Genomic DNA, 20,691 nt, shown 5'->3' with positions numbered 1-20,691 from the left:
TTATCCCAGTTCAGTAAGGAAAAGCTCCCACAATCTCTCCTTCAATGTCCTTTTCCCAAACCAGAAAGAAGTGATATGACCAATGTTTGGGTGATAAGGGGGGAAATAAGTCTGTAGATGTGAGTAGCTGAAGGGAATATTTATGTTTTTCACAGTGGCAATCCCTTCAGTGAGAAGCTTGAATGCTTATGATGTCACTTCGAGGACGATGCGTGTGCGGTGGGAACCTGTAAAAGGAGCGACTGGCTACATGCTATTATATGAACCTGTCAATGCCACAATACCAGCAACAGAAAAAGAGGTAACAACACTCTCTCCCTCCCTCCCTCCCTCCCTCCCTCTCTGTTTCTCTGATACTTATATTTTCTCCCATATACCCTAACAGTGAGATATAATTTGGCTTACAGTATAAAAGCAGGGATGCAGTGGCTCAGTGGCTAAGATGCTGAGCTTGTCGCTCAGAAAGGTCAGCAGTTTGGCAGTTCGAATCCCTAGCACCATGTAACGGAGTGAGCTTCCAGCTTACTTGTCCCAGCTTCTGCCATCCTAGCAGTTCGAAAGCATGTAAAAATGCAAGTAGAAAAATATGGACCATCTTTGGTGGGAAGGTAACAGCGTTCCGTGCACCTTTGGCGTTTAGTCATGCCAGCCATATAACCACGGAGTATGTCTTCGGACAGTGCTGGCTCTTTGGCTTTGAAATGAAGATAAGCACCGCCTGCTAGAGTGGGGAACAACTAGCACATATGTGTGAAGGGAACCTTTACCTTATAAAATCAAATGCATCAACAGGTGTATAGTATGGCAAAATTCAGGAAACTGTCAATTTGTTTACTTATTTATTTATAAAACTTACAAGCCGCCCACCTTTCCTCAAGGTAACTCTGGGCACTAAATTCTTTCTAAGAAAACATTTTTAAACATGTTGTTTTTTTATTTTGATGTTTTGCCTCTCTGTTTTATTTATTTCTTCTAGATGCGGGTTGGAGCATCAGTGACTGATGTGCAGCTGGTTGACTTGATTCCAAATACTGAGTATACTTTAACAGTTCATTCAACTTTTGGCGACCTCACTAGCGATCCACTCACTACTCAGGAAGTCACATGTAGGAATATTACCATTTTTCAAAATATTTGGTCCGTTGCCTTAGCGATTTGTGAGATCCTATAAGTGGACAGCTGTGTTAGTTCATGGTAGCCAAAAATCAGGAAAAGCTCATGAAAGCTTACACCTTTTAAGAAAACTTGTTAGATTGAAAAAGCCCTATCAAACTCCTCTCTACATGTATCTGCAGTGTAATTGCCAGCTGTAAGCACTTACCACAAAGTGTCCCATTGCTCTGGTCGGATTGCACTTCCTAGATCAGTGATGGGGAACCTTTTTGTCACAGAGTGCCCAAACCGGAAGGAGTGTGCTTGTGGTTGCCAGAAACCCGATTACCGGCTCGCTGAGCTGGGCTGATGGTGCAAATGCCCACAGAGAGGGCTCTATGTGCCATCTCTGGAATGCATGCCATAGGTTTGCCATCATGGTTCTAGATACTTCAGCCAGCATGGGTTGTTATTTGTGACTTAAACTCTTTCACTTTTCGTGAAAAGATACTGATGTATGAAGTATTTTGAAAAGCATCGGATGTTAAGCATAAACATCAACCATTGGAATTCTTTTTCTGGTAACATCTGGGATTTATATAGCTATTTTTCATGGATAGCATAGTTTTTGGAAAGTATTTCCCCTAGAAAAATGAGGAGAGAATTGCCTTATTATATACAACGTTACTTATTTGAGTGGTAACGATGGGGATATTATCTTCAAAAACTTTGTCTTCCTCTGCAGATCTGTACAACAGTTTTTAAATTGAAAAAATTATTTAATGAATTAATAATTGATAGTGTATTAATTTAATAATTAAATTAAATTCAGAGCAGGATAGGTTGCCAACAAGGGAGAATATTTGTAGCTCAGGGTTGAAATGAGGGGTCCTTGGTGCTCTCTAAGCTCGCTTGTTTTCTTGCAGAAGTTTCATTACCCTAACTTGGTAACTTCATCAGTGCTAGTAAGGAATGGGTTTTGCTCTCAGTTTATATTCTGCCTTTGTGAGTGGGAGTGGTCTTAGGGGTTTTTCTAATTGGCGTTAGGGTGTTCTCTAATTGATCCTTTCTTATTATGGTGAAGGTGTCACCTACATATCTGACATCGGGTAGGTTGGCTATATGTAATCTATGTATTTATTTCTTTAGAGAAATATTGTCTAAGAACTTGGACAATACTATGTTTGTTTTTCAGTACCTTTAAGTGGAGCAAAAAGATTAAGGCTAAGTGACATTACTCACAGCAGCATGAAAGTCAATTGGGATCACGCTCCTGGAAAAGTTCGTAATTACGTAGTGAGATATAAAGCAGCTGAAGAAGATGAAGTAAAAGAGGTAAATCTATGTGTGAAAATAAATTAAATATTTAATCAGGATCATTTATAGGTATTGTTAAGATGTAAATAGGAGCCAAAGTCCATGATCTGTAAAGCTAAGATCAAATGATTTTAGTTTCTTTGGCTTTAACGATACTGTAAGCACCATTTACAGTATCATTACTGTACCATGAGTAGGATCTTATTATTATAAGCAAAATTGAAGTCTAAATTGGAAGATATATGAACCTGCATAGCAAAAAAAAGAGGGGACTTTTAAAATAAAATTTAAAAAAATGGGAATATTAGCATAAAGATGGGAATTCAGGCTGTATTAAAAATTGACAATATTTGGTTTTCAATCATTTAGAAGACGTGATATAAACAGGGAGAATAACCACTGTGAAAAGTTGATTAGCAATATCTTGATGCAATGGAAATAGGGTTGTTAGGCAGCAAATCAAATTCATTGTGATTTACGATATTCACGTAATAACATGTTGAAAATAATGTAATTTTTTTCTAATGTGCATAATGACACACCTGGAAATATATTGTGAGAGCCATAGCATCTCTTTGAAGCCGCCTGAGTCAACAGAACTTGAATGAATGTGAGGACCCCGGTAGTTGGGGGCAATGTGATAAATCTGTACACCGCTTAGAGGGCTGTAAAGCACTGTGAAGCGGTATATAAGTCTAAGTGCTATTGCTAAGTGCTATTGCTACTCACCCCACATATTGGAATACTAGTTTGAACAGCTACAAACAGCAGTCTATCATTGCACTTCTCAAACAGATTGAATAAAGGAAGTGCCACATATTTTAAGTAGATCATTGGAGAAGTGTAGAATTTTGTTGCTTCATAGTTTGAAAAAATATCCCAGATAATATATGCAGTTTAATGTCTGATAGTGTAGCTCGTTTGAAAATAAACATATACTGGAATTCTAATATATTAGAAATAGTTGTAAACTTTCTACTGCCTGGTGAAATAAGTGTCAAGAAAGAAATCTGGCTAATTTGTTTATGCAGATAAAAGTGGATCCATCCCAGACCAGCACGCCTCTTCCTGATCTTTTTTCAAAAACACTCTACCATGTAGAACTTGCTGCAGAATATGACGAAGGGCTGTCTGTGCCCGTAGCAGCAGAAGCCACCACTTGTAAGTCTATGCTGTTGCTTAATGGGCTTCTTTAGATTCTCATACAAGGGTGTGGCCTGAAATACGGTTTTATAGATGGTTATGCTGAAAATACATTAGAATGTTGTCGCTTTATTAGCTAAAATAGAGTTGTGTGTTGCATTTACATACTTTTGTGAATGAGTATCAGTGCTTTTATGCTGTTTTTTTATCAAGGCGCTCATCTGTTGCTTGGCTGATACATTTGTTAAGAAAGAATCTGCTTGAAATGCAGTATATCCAGATGCAAATATAAAAATAATAATGATCTTTGAAGCAGCTATAGCCTTTCAAAAGCCATGGCACCATAAAGTTTACTCACAATTTGAACTGGATCATTAACAGATCTGTCCAATAACTGTCTGTTCTTTTCTTTTCTGGATATGGATTTGCATTTGCCACCACAAGCAAAAAAAAAATCTACAAAAGAAATTGTTCTCTTTGCATTCCTTCTTTTGTTCTTGTTTTGTGCGATCTGGCTACCACATCTATCAATCCACTGGTTTAATTGGCAGCCTTGGGTAATTAGGCAGATGTATCCCTTTTCCTTTAAGGTTGCATATTCCACACCATAAGAAGTGTGATGTTTCAATGTGTTTTACCTTGAAATTACACTTCACTCTTTAGTTGCTGCTGCTTTCAAGTCATTTTCAAGGGTAGTCCCAGGTAGAACATGTTGCAGTGCCTAGTTTATGTATTCTCTGAATATTTTTAAATGAAAGTTGGACAGCATTGGTACCTTGAGTTGGAAGTTCTCTAGGGCAACATTGTTGTCACCACATGGGAATCCTTTACAAAATCAGAACTCTTTAGTGCCCCAGTCTTTTTGAGTTGAACATTTGTTTCCACTGCTGTTGCCAATGTAAAGTTTAGTGGATGAGCTGATAATAAAATGATGAAAGCCACTGAAAATTGGGGGATATAATTTTTGTGGAGATGATGTGTGGTTTTGGTTGGCTGAGTTAATATGTACATGATTCCTATGTGACAAGACTATGAATTTCTTTTTTTTTTTTGTAAATATAATCTAACAACATTGCTTCATTATTACATTCAATAGTCCCACTTCTGAAGTCATACATAGATTCCATATCCGATTCAAATCAGTAAAATTATCTGAAATCTTTGAAATGAAGCCTCTTTCAATGTATCAATAGTGAATAGGCGTCTTCTTATCCCAACCAGAAAAAATTATAATCAGCAGTACGGGTGGCATATTTCAATCTTAAACCTAAAGATACATAATTTGAAAAATTAGACTTATTTCAATTTCATAGCTTCACATGAACAATATCACGTCTGTGTTATCAGTCCAACATGTTCTAATTGGTACCTTTTATGTCATAATGCTTCCAGTTAAGCAATATAAGAGCATCTCTATTGAATTGTGATAGTTTTCTACAATAGCTGTACATACGACCCTGGGAGAACCACAAACAGATCATCTTCTAGTTTATTACTGCAATAAGATCACGTCTTGCATTCAGCTCTATGACAATTGAATCACTTCTGCAATTCCCTAATTAGTTTTCCTCTCTAAAAAACATTGAAATAGAGTTTTGAAACTTGACTTGTTGGGAGTTTTTCTCAGCATTCATGGGCCTGAACTTGCCATGTGTAAATATTAGCTCTACCAAGATTTGATATATGGGAAGCTTTAGAAAAAGTGAAGATTGTTCTAAATGGGGAAATTATTGTGTATATTCCCACCAATGGTGGGTTCCAGATCCCGTTGCAACCATATTGATTGCAACGGGCCCCGGCATCCTCCACATTAATGCGCGCACACATGCCTTCCAGCGATGCCTCCGCAATGCTCCAGCTGCTTGGCAGAGCGTCGCGCAGGTGCTGTACATGCCATGCGCGTGCGCAGAAGCCCCGAAGGCTTTAAAGGACAGGTAAGGAGTGTGGGTGGATGGGTAGGCCCTCCGGCGCACTACCTGAATGGTACCTGGTGTTCCAGGCGTACCGCCTGCAACCCACCACTGATTCCCACAAAACAAAAAGGTCTTACGCAGTAAATTTCTGTATCTAGTGATTTAGTATATAAGCATAGACTTTTTCTCTCTCTTTTCCACTTTACAGTACCTGTACCAGCACCCATCAATTTGAGAACAGATCAAGTAACCACAACTAGTTTCAGAGGTACTTGGGATCACGGAGCACCTGATGTAGCTCTCTACAGAGTAATGTGGGGGCCTTATGGTGAACCTGAAAAACAGGAGGTAGGAATTTTTGGATTCTTGAAATGAGTCAATTCAACAAGTGTGGAAGTGTAAATCTAGTGACTATATGAAATTTAAGCAGTTACATTTACTCATAACTAAAATCAGAGATGCCCTTATCAATATGCCTATGTGTCTATGAATATTTTCTTGGCTACTACTGTATAAGGTTTCCTCCTAAAATTGATTTTAAAATATATTTAATTGAAAGATAAACACATGGGAACCTGTTTTGCTACAAAATAAAGTATCAGCCTCTAGCTTCATCTAGAGAAGATAATTAAGAGCAGTATTACCTCTTCTGGTAAGATGATGCCTTGTGATGGTCACTCCCATTGTGATAACTATTTTATAAATAAGCAATCTTCATTGAAATATTTTCTAAGAGCATTTCTAATATGTTTTCAAAATTTCAGAGGTGCCCATCAGCCACAAATGATTGACCCTTAAAGATAATTAATGTTTGTCAGAATGATGGAGAATGTATTTGTAGCTCAGGAATATCAGGAAACATTTTTTCTTCCTCCTTTCTCCAGTATATGAGGCTGCAATAATAGAATCCTGATTTCAGGGCAGTAATGGCTCTTCTTGAATCTCTCTTTGATCTTGGTCTGTAATTTAGCGTCTATTCCTTATTTTATCCTTCTGAATAATACCATTGTTCATATAGAGGTAAAGCCCAATGCTAGTTGGCTTGGTGGCATCTGTTTTTTAAAGATGATGGTTTTATTGAAGATGGTGGTTTATGGTGAATTTTTTGGAGTGGTCCCTTCTCATCACATATAAAGTCCCTCTGTGAGTGGTTTAGGAACCAAATGGGTGGTTCAGAAATATTGATGAATGGATGGAGATAGGTAGGTAGGTAGATGAATAGATACCTTGTTTCTCTGAAAATAAGACAGGGTCTTATTTTCTTTTGACCCCCCCAAATAAGCACTTGGCCTTATTTTTGGGGAGGTCTCATTATTTTTGAGGTGCAGAAGGCGGCGAGCGTGGTCACCTCATGGCTGCTGTTGTGTTGAAATATTTTAGGGGAGGGTTTATTTTCGGGGGAGGGCTTATTTTAGCTCAAAAGTCCGATTGGGCTTATTATTCAGGGAGGTCTTATTTTCAGGGAAACAGGGTAGATAGGTAGGTATTCAGAATTGATAGTACCTCTTGAACATGGCTTGCTAATATAAAACTATATCTGTATGTGAGTGTGAGTGAGAGAGGTGGTGGTGGTGAGACAGTTTGACTCTGGGTAGTTTGAAAACCCACCCACAAATAAGCCTCACACCCAGGGATAAACAATAACCTCATTTACTGAAAAACTCATCAGTTAACAGTAGAGCTCATGTAATCACCTAATGCAAATAAATTCCTGGAGAAACAGCCAGGTTCTTCTAGTGCATTGAGAAAGGCTAATGGTTACAAACCTTACAGGATATACTTTACCATATTAAAAATGTTTACTATGGATACATTAATTCCTTGATATGCAACTTCTTCTAATTTTTTTTTTGTTCTCTTTCCTCTGTTATTTTCGAAGACAATTCTGAATGGGGATGAAAATACGCAACTTTTTGAAAACCTTATCCCAGACACATTGTATGACATCTCAGTTACAGCAATTTATCCTGATGAATCAGAGAGCGATGAGCTGATTGGCAGCGAACGTACATGTATGCAATTTTGAAATACCTTAATTAATTAATAATTTGGGATGATTAAAGGGCACAGGTTTCATACCCACTCAATCTCTGTTCTATCTTTCTTTACAGTGCCCCTTGTGCCTATAACAACACCAGGTAGGTTTTTCTCTTCATGACTAGCATGTTGCAAATTAGTGCTAGTGGAAAGAATAGGAAAGATAGCAAATAGATATCTCTAGGGGGAAAAATTACACACACACACACACCACACACACACACACACACACCGAGACTCTGTATATAAAAAAATTCCCTTCAGTCATTTATCTTACATGCTCAATGAGCATCTTGAAGCATCACTGAATTATAGCATATTTTTAGAAGGCATAAGCTGAAGCTACAGTGTTGTGGTGCAAGCAATGAATACTGTGTTTGCACCATAGATCTCTCATGCTATGAACACTGAATAGCATGCATCATGGATCTTGTCCAAAGCTTTTGATCTTGACTTTTTCTTAGCATTTGTTATATAAATGGGAAAATAATATACATACCTCCTAACTTCCTTCATGCATTCAAATTCTGTTCACCTGAACCTCATTTTATCCTTATTAGGAATTATATGAAATAGATTAGATTAAGAGTTAGTTAGATTAAAATTTTGTTGTTGACCTAGAGACACATAGTTGGCAAGTCTGTCATTTTTGGGTTGCCCAGTGCAGTATCGCATAGTTGTATTTTATGAATATTACTTGGTATACATTGGTGAAGTTTATAAATATTATTTGACATATGTTGGTGAAGTTATTTAAAATATACTTGGTATATGTTGGGGAAGATACAGTTATTTAAATTCCCAATTTTGACAGTTCTGTTTAATTTTAAATAAAAACTCAATTTAATTGAAAATGTTAAAAATATTTTTTTCTCAGACATGAGCACCTAGTTTTCATACGATAGCATAGAATGATTGTTTTATTATAAGATTCTGCTCAGCAACTCTTTTAATAATTCCATTCCAGTACCAACAAGTCCCCCACGAAATCTCCAGGTATATAATGCAACATCTAATAGCTTGACTGTCAAGTGGGATCCAGCCGTTGGACGGGTGCAACGCTATAGGATCAATTACCGACCCACTACAGGCAGTGGTCCTGAACTTTCGGTAATTAAATTTCCAGAGGGAAAGCATTCACTGTTTTTTTTTAAAGTTTTTTTTTTTTAAAAAAAGAAAAAAATGGTCTATTCAATGTGTTAGATCAGTGGTAGTCAACTTGGTCACTACCGCCCACTAGTGGGCATTCCAGCTTTCATGATGGGTGGTAGGGGTTTGCTGTAACTCTGCTTTATAAATTTTATAAAGTTACTTCCCTACTTTATAAATCACCACTACTGTGGAACCGGTGGGCGGTTAGAAAATTTTACTACTAACAGAAATACAAAAGTGGGCGGTAGGTATAAAAAGGTTGACTACCCCTGTGTTAGATTGTTAAACGTTTTAACAGTCTAACACTCTGAACAGATTTTTTTTTGGGAGGGGTTCTTTTTTTTATAGTTTGAACATTTTGCATAATCAGGTCACAGTTTGCTTCAGTGGTGGGTTTCAAAAATTGTTCGAACCTACTCTGTGGGTGTGGCCTCCTTTGTGGGAGTGGCTTGTCGCTCATGTGACCGGATGGGAGTGGCTTGTCACCCATGTGACCGGATATGAAGATGCCGACGACACTTGTCAGAACCACCTTAAATTACCTCACACACAGCACTGGCATGCATAAGAATATGATGTAAACTTGTTTTTTAAAAGGCATCTTTGATTTGCGTTAAAACAACTTCAACACATGCAATGTTTTGATTGCACCACAAATGCAGTAGCCATCTTTACCTTTCACAGAGGCACTGAGTTTTATAAATATGCGCATGATAGTGTAGAATAATCATATCCAAAGACCAGTGGTGGGTTTCAAAATTTTTTGGAACCTCTTCTGTAGGTGTGGCCTGCTTTCCGGGTCCACTGGTGGAACCTCTTCTAACCGGTTGGGTAGATTTGATGAACCGGTTCTACCGAATAGGTGTGAACTAGTAGGAACCCACCTCTGGTTTGCTTCCTACATTACAACGAGGAAATATTGACTGTTAGATAAAAGAAACATCTCAGTGTAGAATTTTACTTGAAAGAGAGGGAGAGAAAAGTTCCAGGAAAACACTTCTAGTTGTGCTTCAAACAATGCAAGATTTCTAAAATAGACTAAGCTCACCCATAGAGAGAAACACATATAACTGGATGTTGATTGTGAAGAGTTATAGTTAATTTTGCTGCATGTCCTCACAATTGGATTTTGCTGAAATTTCCTGTCATATTGTCTCCATAATAAAAGCTGAACGAAGGCCCTGGGGTGAATGAGTCAGTTACAAACTGGGACGATGAAACAAAAAAGGCAATTACGTGATGATATGATTTAGGTTACATGTCATAAGTTCCAGGTTTTGCACTGTGATGTCATGCTATATGCTTGTCCTTTTCCTCCCCCTTTCCCTACAAATGTCTATGCCAGGGAGCTATAGGTATAATATAGCTTTTAATTAATCAGCTCTTCTGACCGAGTCTTCCCAAGAGCATGAAACAAACTCCTTGTCCTGGCAGAAAACCCTTTTGTTAATTTACAGTGAATTCTGCTCATTCACAGCCAGCAAAGTTTTTCAAAAGAGGATTTATGGTCACACACCTTATCTGGCTTCGAGAGATGACAGGCCAATATCTGCAGAACTTGGCAAGGAATATCGGAGAGTCACTAATTAGCAAACGAATGATTTCCTGCAAACTCCACTCCCCTTTTGCTCCTCTTTTATTTCCTCTGGTAGGGGCCATTCATCATCCCCCAACTCGACCCCTGATCTTTAGTTGTTCCTTTCATCTGGCAATTCTGCGCATGCGCACACTGGAAACCAGCTGTTTGTCTGCCTCACTGATGTCTGCGAGGGCAGCTGATAACTGGCATATGGCTCTGGCCCCCTTTCTGCCTCTGACACAGAGCCCCCATCAAAGCCTTCCCCAGACTCCAGGACTGGCCCATGTTCCTCCCCAACCTCCTCGCTCCGAATCTGTTGCTGGTTTCGTTAGCCTCTGGTGGGCCACAACAATTTGGTTTTTTTTTCAGCCCTTGTTTTTTATTGGTATTTTTTATTTTAATGAATTGAACTAATTGTCTCCTGCAAACTCACCTCTCCTTTCGCTCCTCTTTATGGGAGGGACCATTCACCATCCACCTGTGGCTTTACTCCCGAGTCGACCCTTGTTCCTTAGCTGCTCCCTTCTCCTGGCAGCTCTACACATGCACACACTGGGAACAGGCTCAGGCTGTTCTTCTGCCCCACTGATGTCCGACTCCAAAGGCATCTGATAACTAGCATACGGCTCTAGTCCCCTCTCTGCCTCCGATGCAGAGCCCTCATCAGAACCTTCCCCCAATTCCAGGACTGGCCCATGTTCCTCCCCAACCTCCTCGCTGTCCGAATCTGCTGCCAGCTCCGCTGGCTGCTGGTGGGCCACAACATCAGCCACATGAGCATTCTCATGTTTATATTTTCTAACCAATATGCAGAAATAAAACAATGGTTTTATTTATTAAAATCCTTGCATTGACTGATGTCTTGTCATTCTTGTGTTTGACAAATAATCAGGCAGACAATTAAAAATGTCCACCTAACAAGTTATAAAATGTTTAAATGAAATAGTTGCAGTGCTGTCATTCTGAGCTAGGAACCTGAATCTGAATCTATATTACATGCAAGACATCATTCTTTTTTCAGACTAAACTCTGTTTAGTTTGTTGCCTTACTGATTTTCATGTCATTCCATTGTATTCAAGGCCACTGTAGGGGGAAACAAGAACAGCATCGTGCTTCAGAAACTGCAGCCTGAAACCCCTTACCGCATTACTGTTTCTTCGATTTACGCCGAAGGGGATGGAGGACAAATATCAGGAAAGGGCAAGACCAGTAAGTGAAACCCTTCTGAGCATTTTGTTTTTCACTGAAGCAGAATCACAAAAAGAGATTTTTAAATGATTTGGGGAAGTTGGCAGGTTTTTGGAGTTTATTATATCATGTGGCCCTTGGTCATTTGTGTTTCTTTTAAAGCCACATTATCAACTTCTAAAAAAAAAACCTTTTCTCTTTTGTTTGTTCCCTTGATGTTTTTTACATCATTCCACTGTATTCAAGTCCACAGTAGGATTCAAATTAGGATTTACTTCGAGTCAGTACAGGTGGCTCTTGAATTACGGCCATAAATGGATCCTGCCCATTAGGGTCGGAAGTCGCGACAAATGTTAAATGAACTGCCTCAAATACCAGCCATCCTTGGTCTCCCTACTGCATTTTTTAAACGAATGCATGGATCATAAAGTGCAGCCCAGGGGTGGGGGAGAGCCTGGAAAGGCTTAGTACAGGCACTAGCCCACCTGCCTCAGGCCTCCCAAGGCTTCTCTCAACCCGAGATACCCCATGTTCTCTTTCCCACCCCTCTTGTGCCTCACATGCGTGCCCTTGCACAGCTGGCTCTCTTGGCACTGAGAAACAATGAGGAAGGTGCACCCTGCCTTCCTAATTCTGCCACTGCCCTTCCTCCTGCCAAAGTACCCTGCCTTTCTGAGGCAAAAAAAGGACCGGTTTCCTAGCCTTTCAAAGCTTTCTGCCCCAACAGCTGGGAGGATGCAAACCTCCCCAGACTGTTGATAGGCTTTAGGAGGCCATCCTTTGCATGTAAAGGCAGCAGTTTCTGGAGGAGCCTTCCAAAATCTTTCCCTTGCTTAACCATCTCTCTTCTCCAGAAACCCACATTTCTTCAATAAACAAAACAGAAAAACTCTAGGAAGGACCCAATGGTGGGATTCAGCCCGTTCGGGCAAACCGGTTGTTAAATTGCTGGCTGGCCCCGCCCCTTCCAGGAATTCCCACATGCCCCGTTTGGGCTCCCAGAGAGACCTACTAGGCCCAAAATGGGGCATGGAGATGTGTGACCCCCTACAGCCCATTTTTGCTCCCAGGAGGCTGCAGAAGGCTGAATGCTACCTGTCACACCCCTGGCCATGCCCACCCAGCCAGGGCATTAGGGCAGAGAACTGGTTGTTAAATTATTTGAATCCCTGGAGGGATCGCTTGTTTGATCTCCCCCTTCCCCCCCAATTAGGTGCTAAACCTAAATTCCCTGCCTTTGCTCTCCAATCTCTATCCCTTTTGAAAAACTTACCCTGACTCCAGGCAGATAAGTAGAAGAACTGAGCAAGCAAGGAGAGAAAATCTTTCAACAGCTTTTTCCCTCAAACTGCAAGAAAAACAATAACATCTCCAAAAGTTTAGCAGACTAGAGACTTGCGCAACAAAATGGTGGATGCTGGGTCTTTGCAAAGCTTTTAAGGATTCGCCTTTAAGTCTTAGCTTGATCCTTCACTTAATAGAAGGACAGTAAATTAGATTTGCAAACATCCTGCATGAGGCTGAATTGTTTCGGCAGCTCCTCAAAGCACTGCAGCTTTGTAGTTTTGGAGTACCTGTAGTTACTTTGAACAGTTGTTAAATGACCTGTTGTTTCTTGACAACTACCTGTATTTAATACTTAGGTTTCCTTTCTATAGCTTTCATTTCTTTAAATGGTATGTATGTGTGAGTGAGAAAGGGAGGCAGAGGCTAATGTAAGTTTATTTCTTCCAGAAGATTGTTTTATTGAATGATAAGTGCACAATTCTTGCACAGTTATTGTGTAGCATCCAGCTTTCTTTCCCCAAGATAGGGCTTCTGTTCTCTGGGCCCAAATCAATAAAACAAACCAGAGGTGGTGTTTTGTTTCACCTTGGAGCACTGAGAAATAACAAAAAAGCTGGACGGCTTCATCACAATTATACATGGCCTTTTAATGAACTGTTCTCTTTCCCCCGCTTTCCATCCATTTCTGTCCACTGCAATTCATTTGTTTCCAGGCTCTGGACTTCTCTCTATTGCTGGAATGCAGTTTGGAAAAATACCGCCTCAAATCTATGTAATCAGCAGAGTATTACCCCACCAAAAAAGGCTGTTGAAGCCATAATGATAAAGTCTACTTTCATTTCATTCTTTGGAAAAACACTTTTGTGTTGACATTCTACAGCTGGACCCTTAAAGGGTCATCATTAAATATTAACACACACATATTAAAGTTCTAAACCCTGAAAATAGGATTCTTATGCCTCCCCATTTATTCCTTAAAAGTGTGCTCTTCATTAACTTTCACAACTATCTGGTTTCTCCAAATATTTGATTTGAATGAGAGAGGAAAATATATCAGAGTTAAATGTATTTAAACTCATTGCCCAAATGTGTTTTACTAGGAAAAACTACAGTGCAATTACTTAACTTTTACTGAATAGTGGCAATGGGTAGGTACATTTAACCCCACAAGGATGAGAATAGTAGTTTAATAACCATTATGTGATTAATGGTAGGGAAGCATCTTTATTGCTTTGGATTTCATTTTGTCTTTCTTTTACAAAGCTTTCTTTTTCTGAACAGCCATGTAGCGAGATAGGTTAATCTGAACCAGCCTGATGAAAGATTATGTCATTCCATCTCTTCCTTTTGTCAGCGGAGAATGGGATTTCCCACCCTCTGAGTTTAATGCCTTCAGGAACACAATAGCTTAGTTATACCATCAATACTACAGCTGGATGGCTATTGAGTAGTGAAGTTCCTCAGCCCTCCTTAAGCTTCAGAAATAAAGTGGCAACAGCAGCAAAGCAATAGCAGAGAATTTTATTCCAAGAAGCAGTATTTTTAGCAAGTTTTCACATTTTCTTTAGATTAAAGAAAACTGTAAGTTTAGGTTGTCCATGCAATGCATTTAAGAATGAACAGTTGAAATGGACATGGCAGAGATTCAAGTGTCAGTTTTATGCCATTTGTGGTAACTCAGTGGCTAAGACACTGAGCTTATCAGAACGGTCAGCAGTTTGGCGGCTCAAATCTAGTGTTGCGTAACGGAGTGAGCTCCTGTTACTTGTCACAGCTTCCGCCAACCTAGCAGTTCGAAAGCGCATAAAAAATGCAAGTAGAAAAAATAGGAACTACCTTTAGTGGGAAGGTAACAGCATTCCGTGCACCTTCGGCTTTTAGTCATGCCAGCCACATGACCATGGAGACATCTTCAGACAGCAGTGGCTCTTCAGCTTTGAAACGGAGACGAGCACCGCCCCCTAGAGTCGAGAACAATTAGCATATATGTGCGAGGGGAACCTTTACCTTTCACAACTAGGACAGCACTTTGTTATATCAATTTATATAGCTACCCCTCCCCAACTTTAAGATGCTTCCCATTTAAGGTATACAACCTTGATATTAATGCATATCTAAATATTTAATCTTTCTTTCTTATATTTTTAAATCACTTCAGAACCTCTCAACCTTGTAAGGAATCTTAGAGTTTATGATCCAACCACTAGCACGTTAAATGTCCGATGGGATCATGCTGAAGGAAATCCCCGTCAGTACAAGGTGTATTATAAACCTGTGGCAGGCGGAACAGAGGAAATGGTAATTTGTTTTGTATGCATATTTTGTACCTGGGTAGTTTCTGTCCAGACACTTGGAGGCTCTTCAGAATGATGTGACCCCATTTAATTACGGAGAACTCACCACTGATAACAAATTCCTCCGGGATTTTAGATATGGATAAAATAAGAGAACTTTAATGAAAATGAAGGTCATCTTTTATGTTATTAGAAAAAGTAGTTTACGAACATCATGAAATTTCCAATTACATGCCTCGTTTTAAACTTTGACAGGTAACATTGCCTGGGAATACAAACTATGCTACTCTAAGGAATCTCCAGTCCGACACCCCGTACAAAGTAACCGTTGTCCCTGTTTACTCAGAAGGTGATGGAGGTCGGGCGTCTGATACGGGGAAAACACGTAAGTAGAACTGAGGATTGTTTATGGAGATTCTCAGTCATCCTGTTCATGGTTGTCCCAAAGGTGCTTTTTTTCAAGGGGCAACTGATTTTTCTTTGAAAACGTTTCTCTTCTCATCCAAGAAGCTTCTTCAGCTCTGACTGGATGGTGGAGAATTGAAGGATTATACTGCTTGCAGACAGCTGGTCATTTGCATTCTTTTAGCGAGTCATTGAGGCCCCCTGGAGGTTCATCTGTGTCACCAGGGTAGTGCAAATGGGTGTTTAGCCTTCTTGGAACTGTTGAAAGGACTGTGTTATAGGCTAAGGGTAGAGGGGGGGGATACAACATCATCTATCTCCAATCTATAACACAATCCTTTCAACAGTTCCAAGAAGGCTCCACAACCATTTGCATTATTCAGGTGACCCCGATGACACAGGGAACCTCCCCCCCAAGTGGCCTCAATAACTTGCTAAATAGAATGCAAATGACCATGCAAGAAATAGAAATCCTTCCATTCCCCACCATCCAGTCAGAGCTGAAGAAGCTTCTTGGACGAGAAGTGAAATGTCTTCAAAGAAAAAACAGAAAGTCCTGTTGCCTCTTGAAAAAAGTAGCTTCAAAACTGAGGATTTTTTTCCCCTTTTTCATCAAAAGGAATTTGGTGAATTCCACAATTCATCAAATTAAGATAGAATTAGGTAGCTTGCTGATTGTAAACGGCTTAAGCTTACTGTACTTCATTTTGCTATAGTACAAATCATTGACAATTTAGTAAGGTGACTCAAATTAGTAAGGTATTTTTGTAGATATTAGCCCATATATTCCCTATATAATCCTAATCTGAAAGTGGCTTGCTTATTTTTGGCTTAGCTCCATGGGAAAACACATTTAAAACCAGTTTGTTAGTTAATGAATCCAGGTTGTTTTAATGATGGACTCTTTGTAAGACTGAGCTCAGAACTATGATTTATGGTTACTTTATTAAAAAAAAATCTGTTTATACTCTGCCCAAAAATCTAGGCATGGTAGAAAAAATACAGGGGAGCTGAACTGAAATTGGCAAAAAAGTCATAATCTGCTTGTTTGCAAGGGTGTTTTTGGCTTATTTAATAAAACAGTTAAAGCAAATCCAGATGCAGGTGTTGGCTTTAGAGTATGCTAGCACAAGCAGAAACATAGTTCTCTCTTCCAGAACTGATCCTCTTCAGTACTACCAAAATTATTACAATGGAACCTACTTTTAATAGACTGGTAGGGGTGGAAGTGGGGAAGATTATTGATTATTCCCCAATGTCCAATAAATTGAAGTCATCATGGTGACACAAGTGACATTATTTAGGGAATGATATCCTTGTGCAAATGATGCTTATTGCAAAATTTTCTCGACTTACATAGTATCTTCAGGCAAATGACATAGACATTGTTTACATAAATAACATTATTACACAAATAACATAAAGTGTAACTGATATAGCAATAGCACTTAGAGTTACATATCGCTTCACAGTGCTTTACAGCCATCTCTAAGCGGTTTACAAAATCGGCATATTGCCCCCAACAATCTGGGTCCTCATTTTATCCATCTTGGAAGGATGGAAGGATGAGTCAACCCTGAGCTTTGAATTGCCAAATTGCAGGGAGCCGGTAGGCAGCAGAAGTAGCCTGCAGTACTGCACTCTAACTACTGCGCCACCATGGCTCATACATATGATAGTTAAGTCTTGTGATTTTACTTTGTTCAGAGTCTACAAATAGGGGGATTTCTTTAAAAATGCAAAATTGTTTTATATGATTCAGTGGTAAGGGGGACACCAAGAAACATCCAAGTTTACAACCCAACAACAAACAGCCTTAACGTCCAGTGGGAGCCCGCACCAGGTCCAGTGCAGCAATACAAAGTTGTCTATAATCCATTAGCTGCCACAAAGCCACCAGAATCTGTAAGTAATTTAATACAGTTATCTCCAATGCAATCTCTGGTTGATGAAAAAGAAATAATGCATCCTATTCTACTGTAAATGTATGAATATTCTGAATATTCTTCTTAGAGACAGCTTCATAACTTATATCAGTTTGTGATTAGAACCTGTTCAGCATAATAGTTAATTTTTTGGACTAAGGAGTAAGAACATTGAGTTAAGCTCACCCTCAATCATGGAAGCTCACTTCGTGACCTCCAATATTGGATTTTTCTGAGTTTTCAGTCCTTTAATTCATTGATTCATAGTCAAAGTTAAAAAATTATCTCGGTGCATTGGGAGGAGGGGAAAGCAGGGTATAGGAAAAAGATAATAGCAAAAATTTAACACCCAAGTACATCAGCAGTCGGACAGATGTAAAAAAGTCATATCAAACATTTTGACATTTCACAATTTGGTAGGGTGTATGCAGACGTATAATCTGCATAAGTATTCCAAGAGAGTGTTGAGATACCGTGTTTCCCAAAATTACGACGTGTCCTGATAATAAGGCCATGCCACATTTTTCTGGTGGGCAAAAATATAAGACCCCCCTCCAAATAAGTCCCCTGGACAACCCTCACCTCTGGCCAGGCAGAGCGCTGCTCACCAACCTAGCGGTATCCCAAAGGTGCCAAGCCGCGGGAACCGGGGGGGGGGGAAGAGGCAAAGGTGATCGCGTTGCTTAGTGCCTTCGGGATACCGCTAGGTTGGTGAGCGGCTCTGTGCCTAGCTGAAGAGGGGGGTTGCCGCTCTGGGCGTATGCTCTATGGTTGTATACTCTGCCAACAGGTGGCCACAACTATAGAACGTACGCCCAGAGCGGCCACTGCTGGAAGACTTGGTTTGGAAGCCACAGAAAAAGCCATGAGGTGGTGGCAGAGGTCCCCTGGCTCTGCGGAGAGAACTGGACCAGGGCATTGTGAGACTGGGAGGCGCGAGAGGGAGAGCGGAACAGCCGCTCATGCAACCCCCCTCTCCAGTTGTGCAGAGCACCATTTACTGCCATTTTGAAGGCGCCAAGCTGCGGGAGCCAGGTGGCGGCGAACAGGCACTCACGTGGCTTGGCAATACCCCTAGGTCAGTGAATGGCACTGTGCCCGGCTGGAAAGAGGATTTGTCGAGTGGCTGCTCATGAGTGTGGTCGCTTTATGGCTGCTGTGTTGTGCTGCTGCGACAGCGCAACACAGCCATTTGCCCATGAGGCTGTGCCCGGCTCTTTGGGAGCCTGCTTGCAAGAGAGCAGCCGCCCGGCAATCTCAAAACAATAAAACTTCCCCTCATAATAAGGCCCAAGCCATATTTTCTGTGTAAAAAGAAAATAACACCCTGTCTTATTTTCGGAGAAACACGGTAGTTTCTCAGTTTACATCCCTGAAGACTCACTCCTTAAGCAGTCTATTGGGCTGGTGAAGGATATTCAACAGCTCACCATCAGTTACAGACAACATTTCAGTATTGCTTTCTTTCTAGGTTATTGTACCAAGCAACACACGCAATGTTTTATTGGAACGTCTGGCTCCTGATACTCCATATTCAGTAAATGTCATTGCTTTGTATGCTGATGGAGAAGGGGATCCAAGTACAGAACAGGGAAGAACATGTAAGCAGAAAATCATGCATGTTATTGCTAAACTCTGTTTGACTAGTGTGAATTACTCCTTCCTACCTTGCTCTCTAAATAAGTTTTGGTTCTTATATTCTGCACTGGGCCTTACATGAATGTGGTTTATCTTGTTTCAATTATTAGAGGTACTGAATGAACACATATTAGGGAAGCCTTGCATAGAAAACTTTTCTGTGTTTAGTTCAATATTATGTCTCTGAATACAGGCTTAAAGTATACTCTTTGAATACATAAAATGTTCCATTTTAAAGTATCCAGAGGAATTAAAGCAAATTTTTATATTAAGGACTAAACTATGAGCATCCAGAATTTGGTAAATGTTCATATATTGTGGATTATCAGACACACAGAAATGCAGTTCATTGCAACCGAAAGTGACAATCTTAGATTGTCAATAGCAACATGTTCAGAATGACTTTTGGCCATTGGTACATATTGAGAAAGTGTTTGCTTTGGCTGAAAATGTGGACCTTATAAATATTAGGATTTTGTATTAGATAAGGTCAAGAGAAAGGCCTCTTCATCCTCAAGGAAGGCTTTGAAAGGAGGAAATTTGTCTATTTAGGACTTCTGATTTTGAAATTCACAAGGATGACCTACTCCAAATCTTGGCCAGTAGATGATTGGGATGTGTAGATGTTGGAAGAATGAAGCTCTACATTATAGGACAAGAGAGAAAGAAGGAAAGGAGACAGGATGAGCTGTGGTGCTGGGTGGAGGCCATTTGGCTAGAACCATATATAATATGGTATAATTTGGTTGGATTAAGGACACTATAATAAAAGAATAGATAGAGTAGGATTAAAATTGGAGGAATTGTGGACCAAGATGGTAAATCACAATGATGGAGGAAGGATGATTTGGAGGAAAGAAAATTATGGAAATGCAATGAGAAAAATTATGGAAATGCAATGAGAAAGTTGATTTAATCATCCAATGAGGTGAAAGTGCAACATCAGAAGGTACAATTCTGTGTTTGCTCCTTACAGAAGTAGACACACATTACTGGCTCTATCACTTTTTTATTTTGATTAGTGGGAAATAAATAATGTCTAAAATTTCGATGAAACTTATTTTATGAACATCCCACTATCTGTTGAGTTGACCATTCCAGAATAGACATTGTTCCTTGTAAAAGTTAAATAAGCATTGAATAAATTTATAATCCTCAGTTGATCAGTTTTAATTTTTGTTTTACTACATGAAATTATTATAGTTGAATTATTTTAATGATAGTTTCTGAAGTCATGAACAGTTATATATTATACATTCACCAGGATTATGAAACCAGATTAACCCAAAGTTATTCTAGAAGGATATAGCAAATCAAAAACGTTCACAATTTCAAACTTAGAAGGGGTCATCAGATTGGATTGTATAAATAAATTTTATTAATTTAACCACTTTGGAAAATTCTATGATTTATTTACTTATTTAACAGCTGCTTTTATTTAGCAGGTTAAATCAGAAAAGTTAAGAAAAGTAATTTTAGCTGTCCATACTCATAATTTTACAGTATGCATACTACATTGATTGAAAACCAAGTTGTCATCAAAAGCAGTACATTTTTCCATGGAGCATCACTTGAAAATTATTAAGTTAGAATCGGCCAATGGAATTGATTGACGCACAAGTCAATTTGTTAATGTTAAGGTTATGCAAAATATTCTGTGTACAGAACTTCTGGTTTCTAATGGGCTATTGCCAAAAAAAACATGCATATTGTATGTGTC

The 20,691-nt window shown here is 39.4% G+C and overlaps 1 protein-coding gene across 3 annotated transcripts in view; it reads left to right on the top strand.

Moving 5' to 3' along the window:
- COL12A1 (collagen type XII alpha 1 chain) overlaps nt 1–20,691 on the top strand; it is a 148,033-nt gene that overhangs the window by 75,082 nt on the left and 52,260 nt on the right. For all 3 annotated transcript variants that reach the window (XM_032215657.1, XM_032215655.1, XM_032215656.1), the window contains exons 24-36: nt 156–301; nt 977–1,106; nt 2,288–2,427; nt 3,441–3,570; nt 5,674–5,813; nt 7,345–7,477; nt 7,577–7,603; nt 8,470–8,612; nt 11,314–11,443; nt 14,868–15,007; nt 15,259–15,388; nt 17,171–17,313; nt 18,805–18,934. In XM_032215657.1, the coding sequence (XP_032071548.1) occupies nt 156–301; nt 977–1,106; nt 2,288–2,427; nt 3,441–3,570; nt 5,674–5,813; nt 7,345–7,477; nt 7,577–7,603; nt 8,470–8,612; nt 11,314–11,443; nt 14,868–15,007; nt 15,259–15,388; nt 17,171–17,313; nt 18,805–18,934 (1,662 nt within the window). The remainder of the gene's footprint in view (nt 1–155; nt 302–976; nt 1,107–2,287; nt 2,428–3,440; nt 3,571–5,673; nt 5,814–7,344; nt 7,478–7,576; nt 7,604–8,469; nt 8,613–11,313; nt 11,444–14,867; nt 15,008–15,258; nt 15,389–17,170; nt 17,314–18,804; nt 18,935–20,691) is intronic.

This window comes from Thamnophis elegans, chromosome 4 (genome assembly GCF_009769535.1).
Source record: "Thamnophis elegans isolate rThaEle1 chromosome 4, rThaEle1.pri, whole genome shotgun sequence".
Classification (NCBI taxonomy): Eukaryota; Metazoa; Chordata; class Lepidosauria; order Squamata; family Colubridae; genus Thamnophis; species Thamnophis elegans.
Note: the sequence above shows the minus strand (reverse complement) of the source record. Positions and strands in the feature narration are given on the sequence as shown.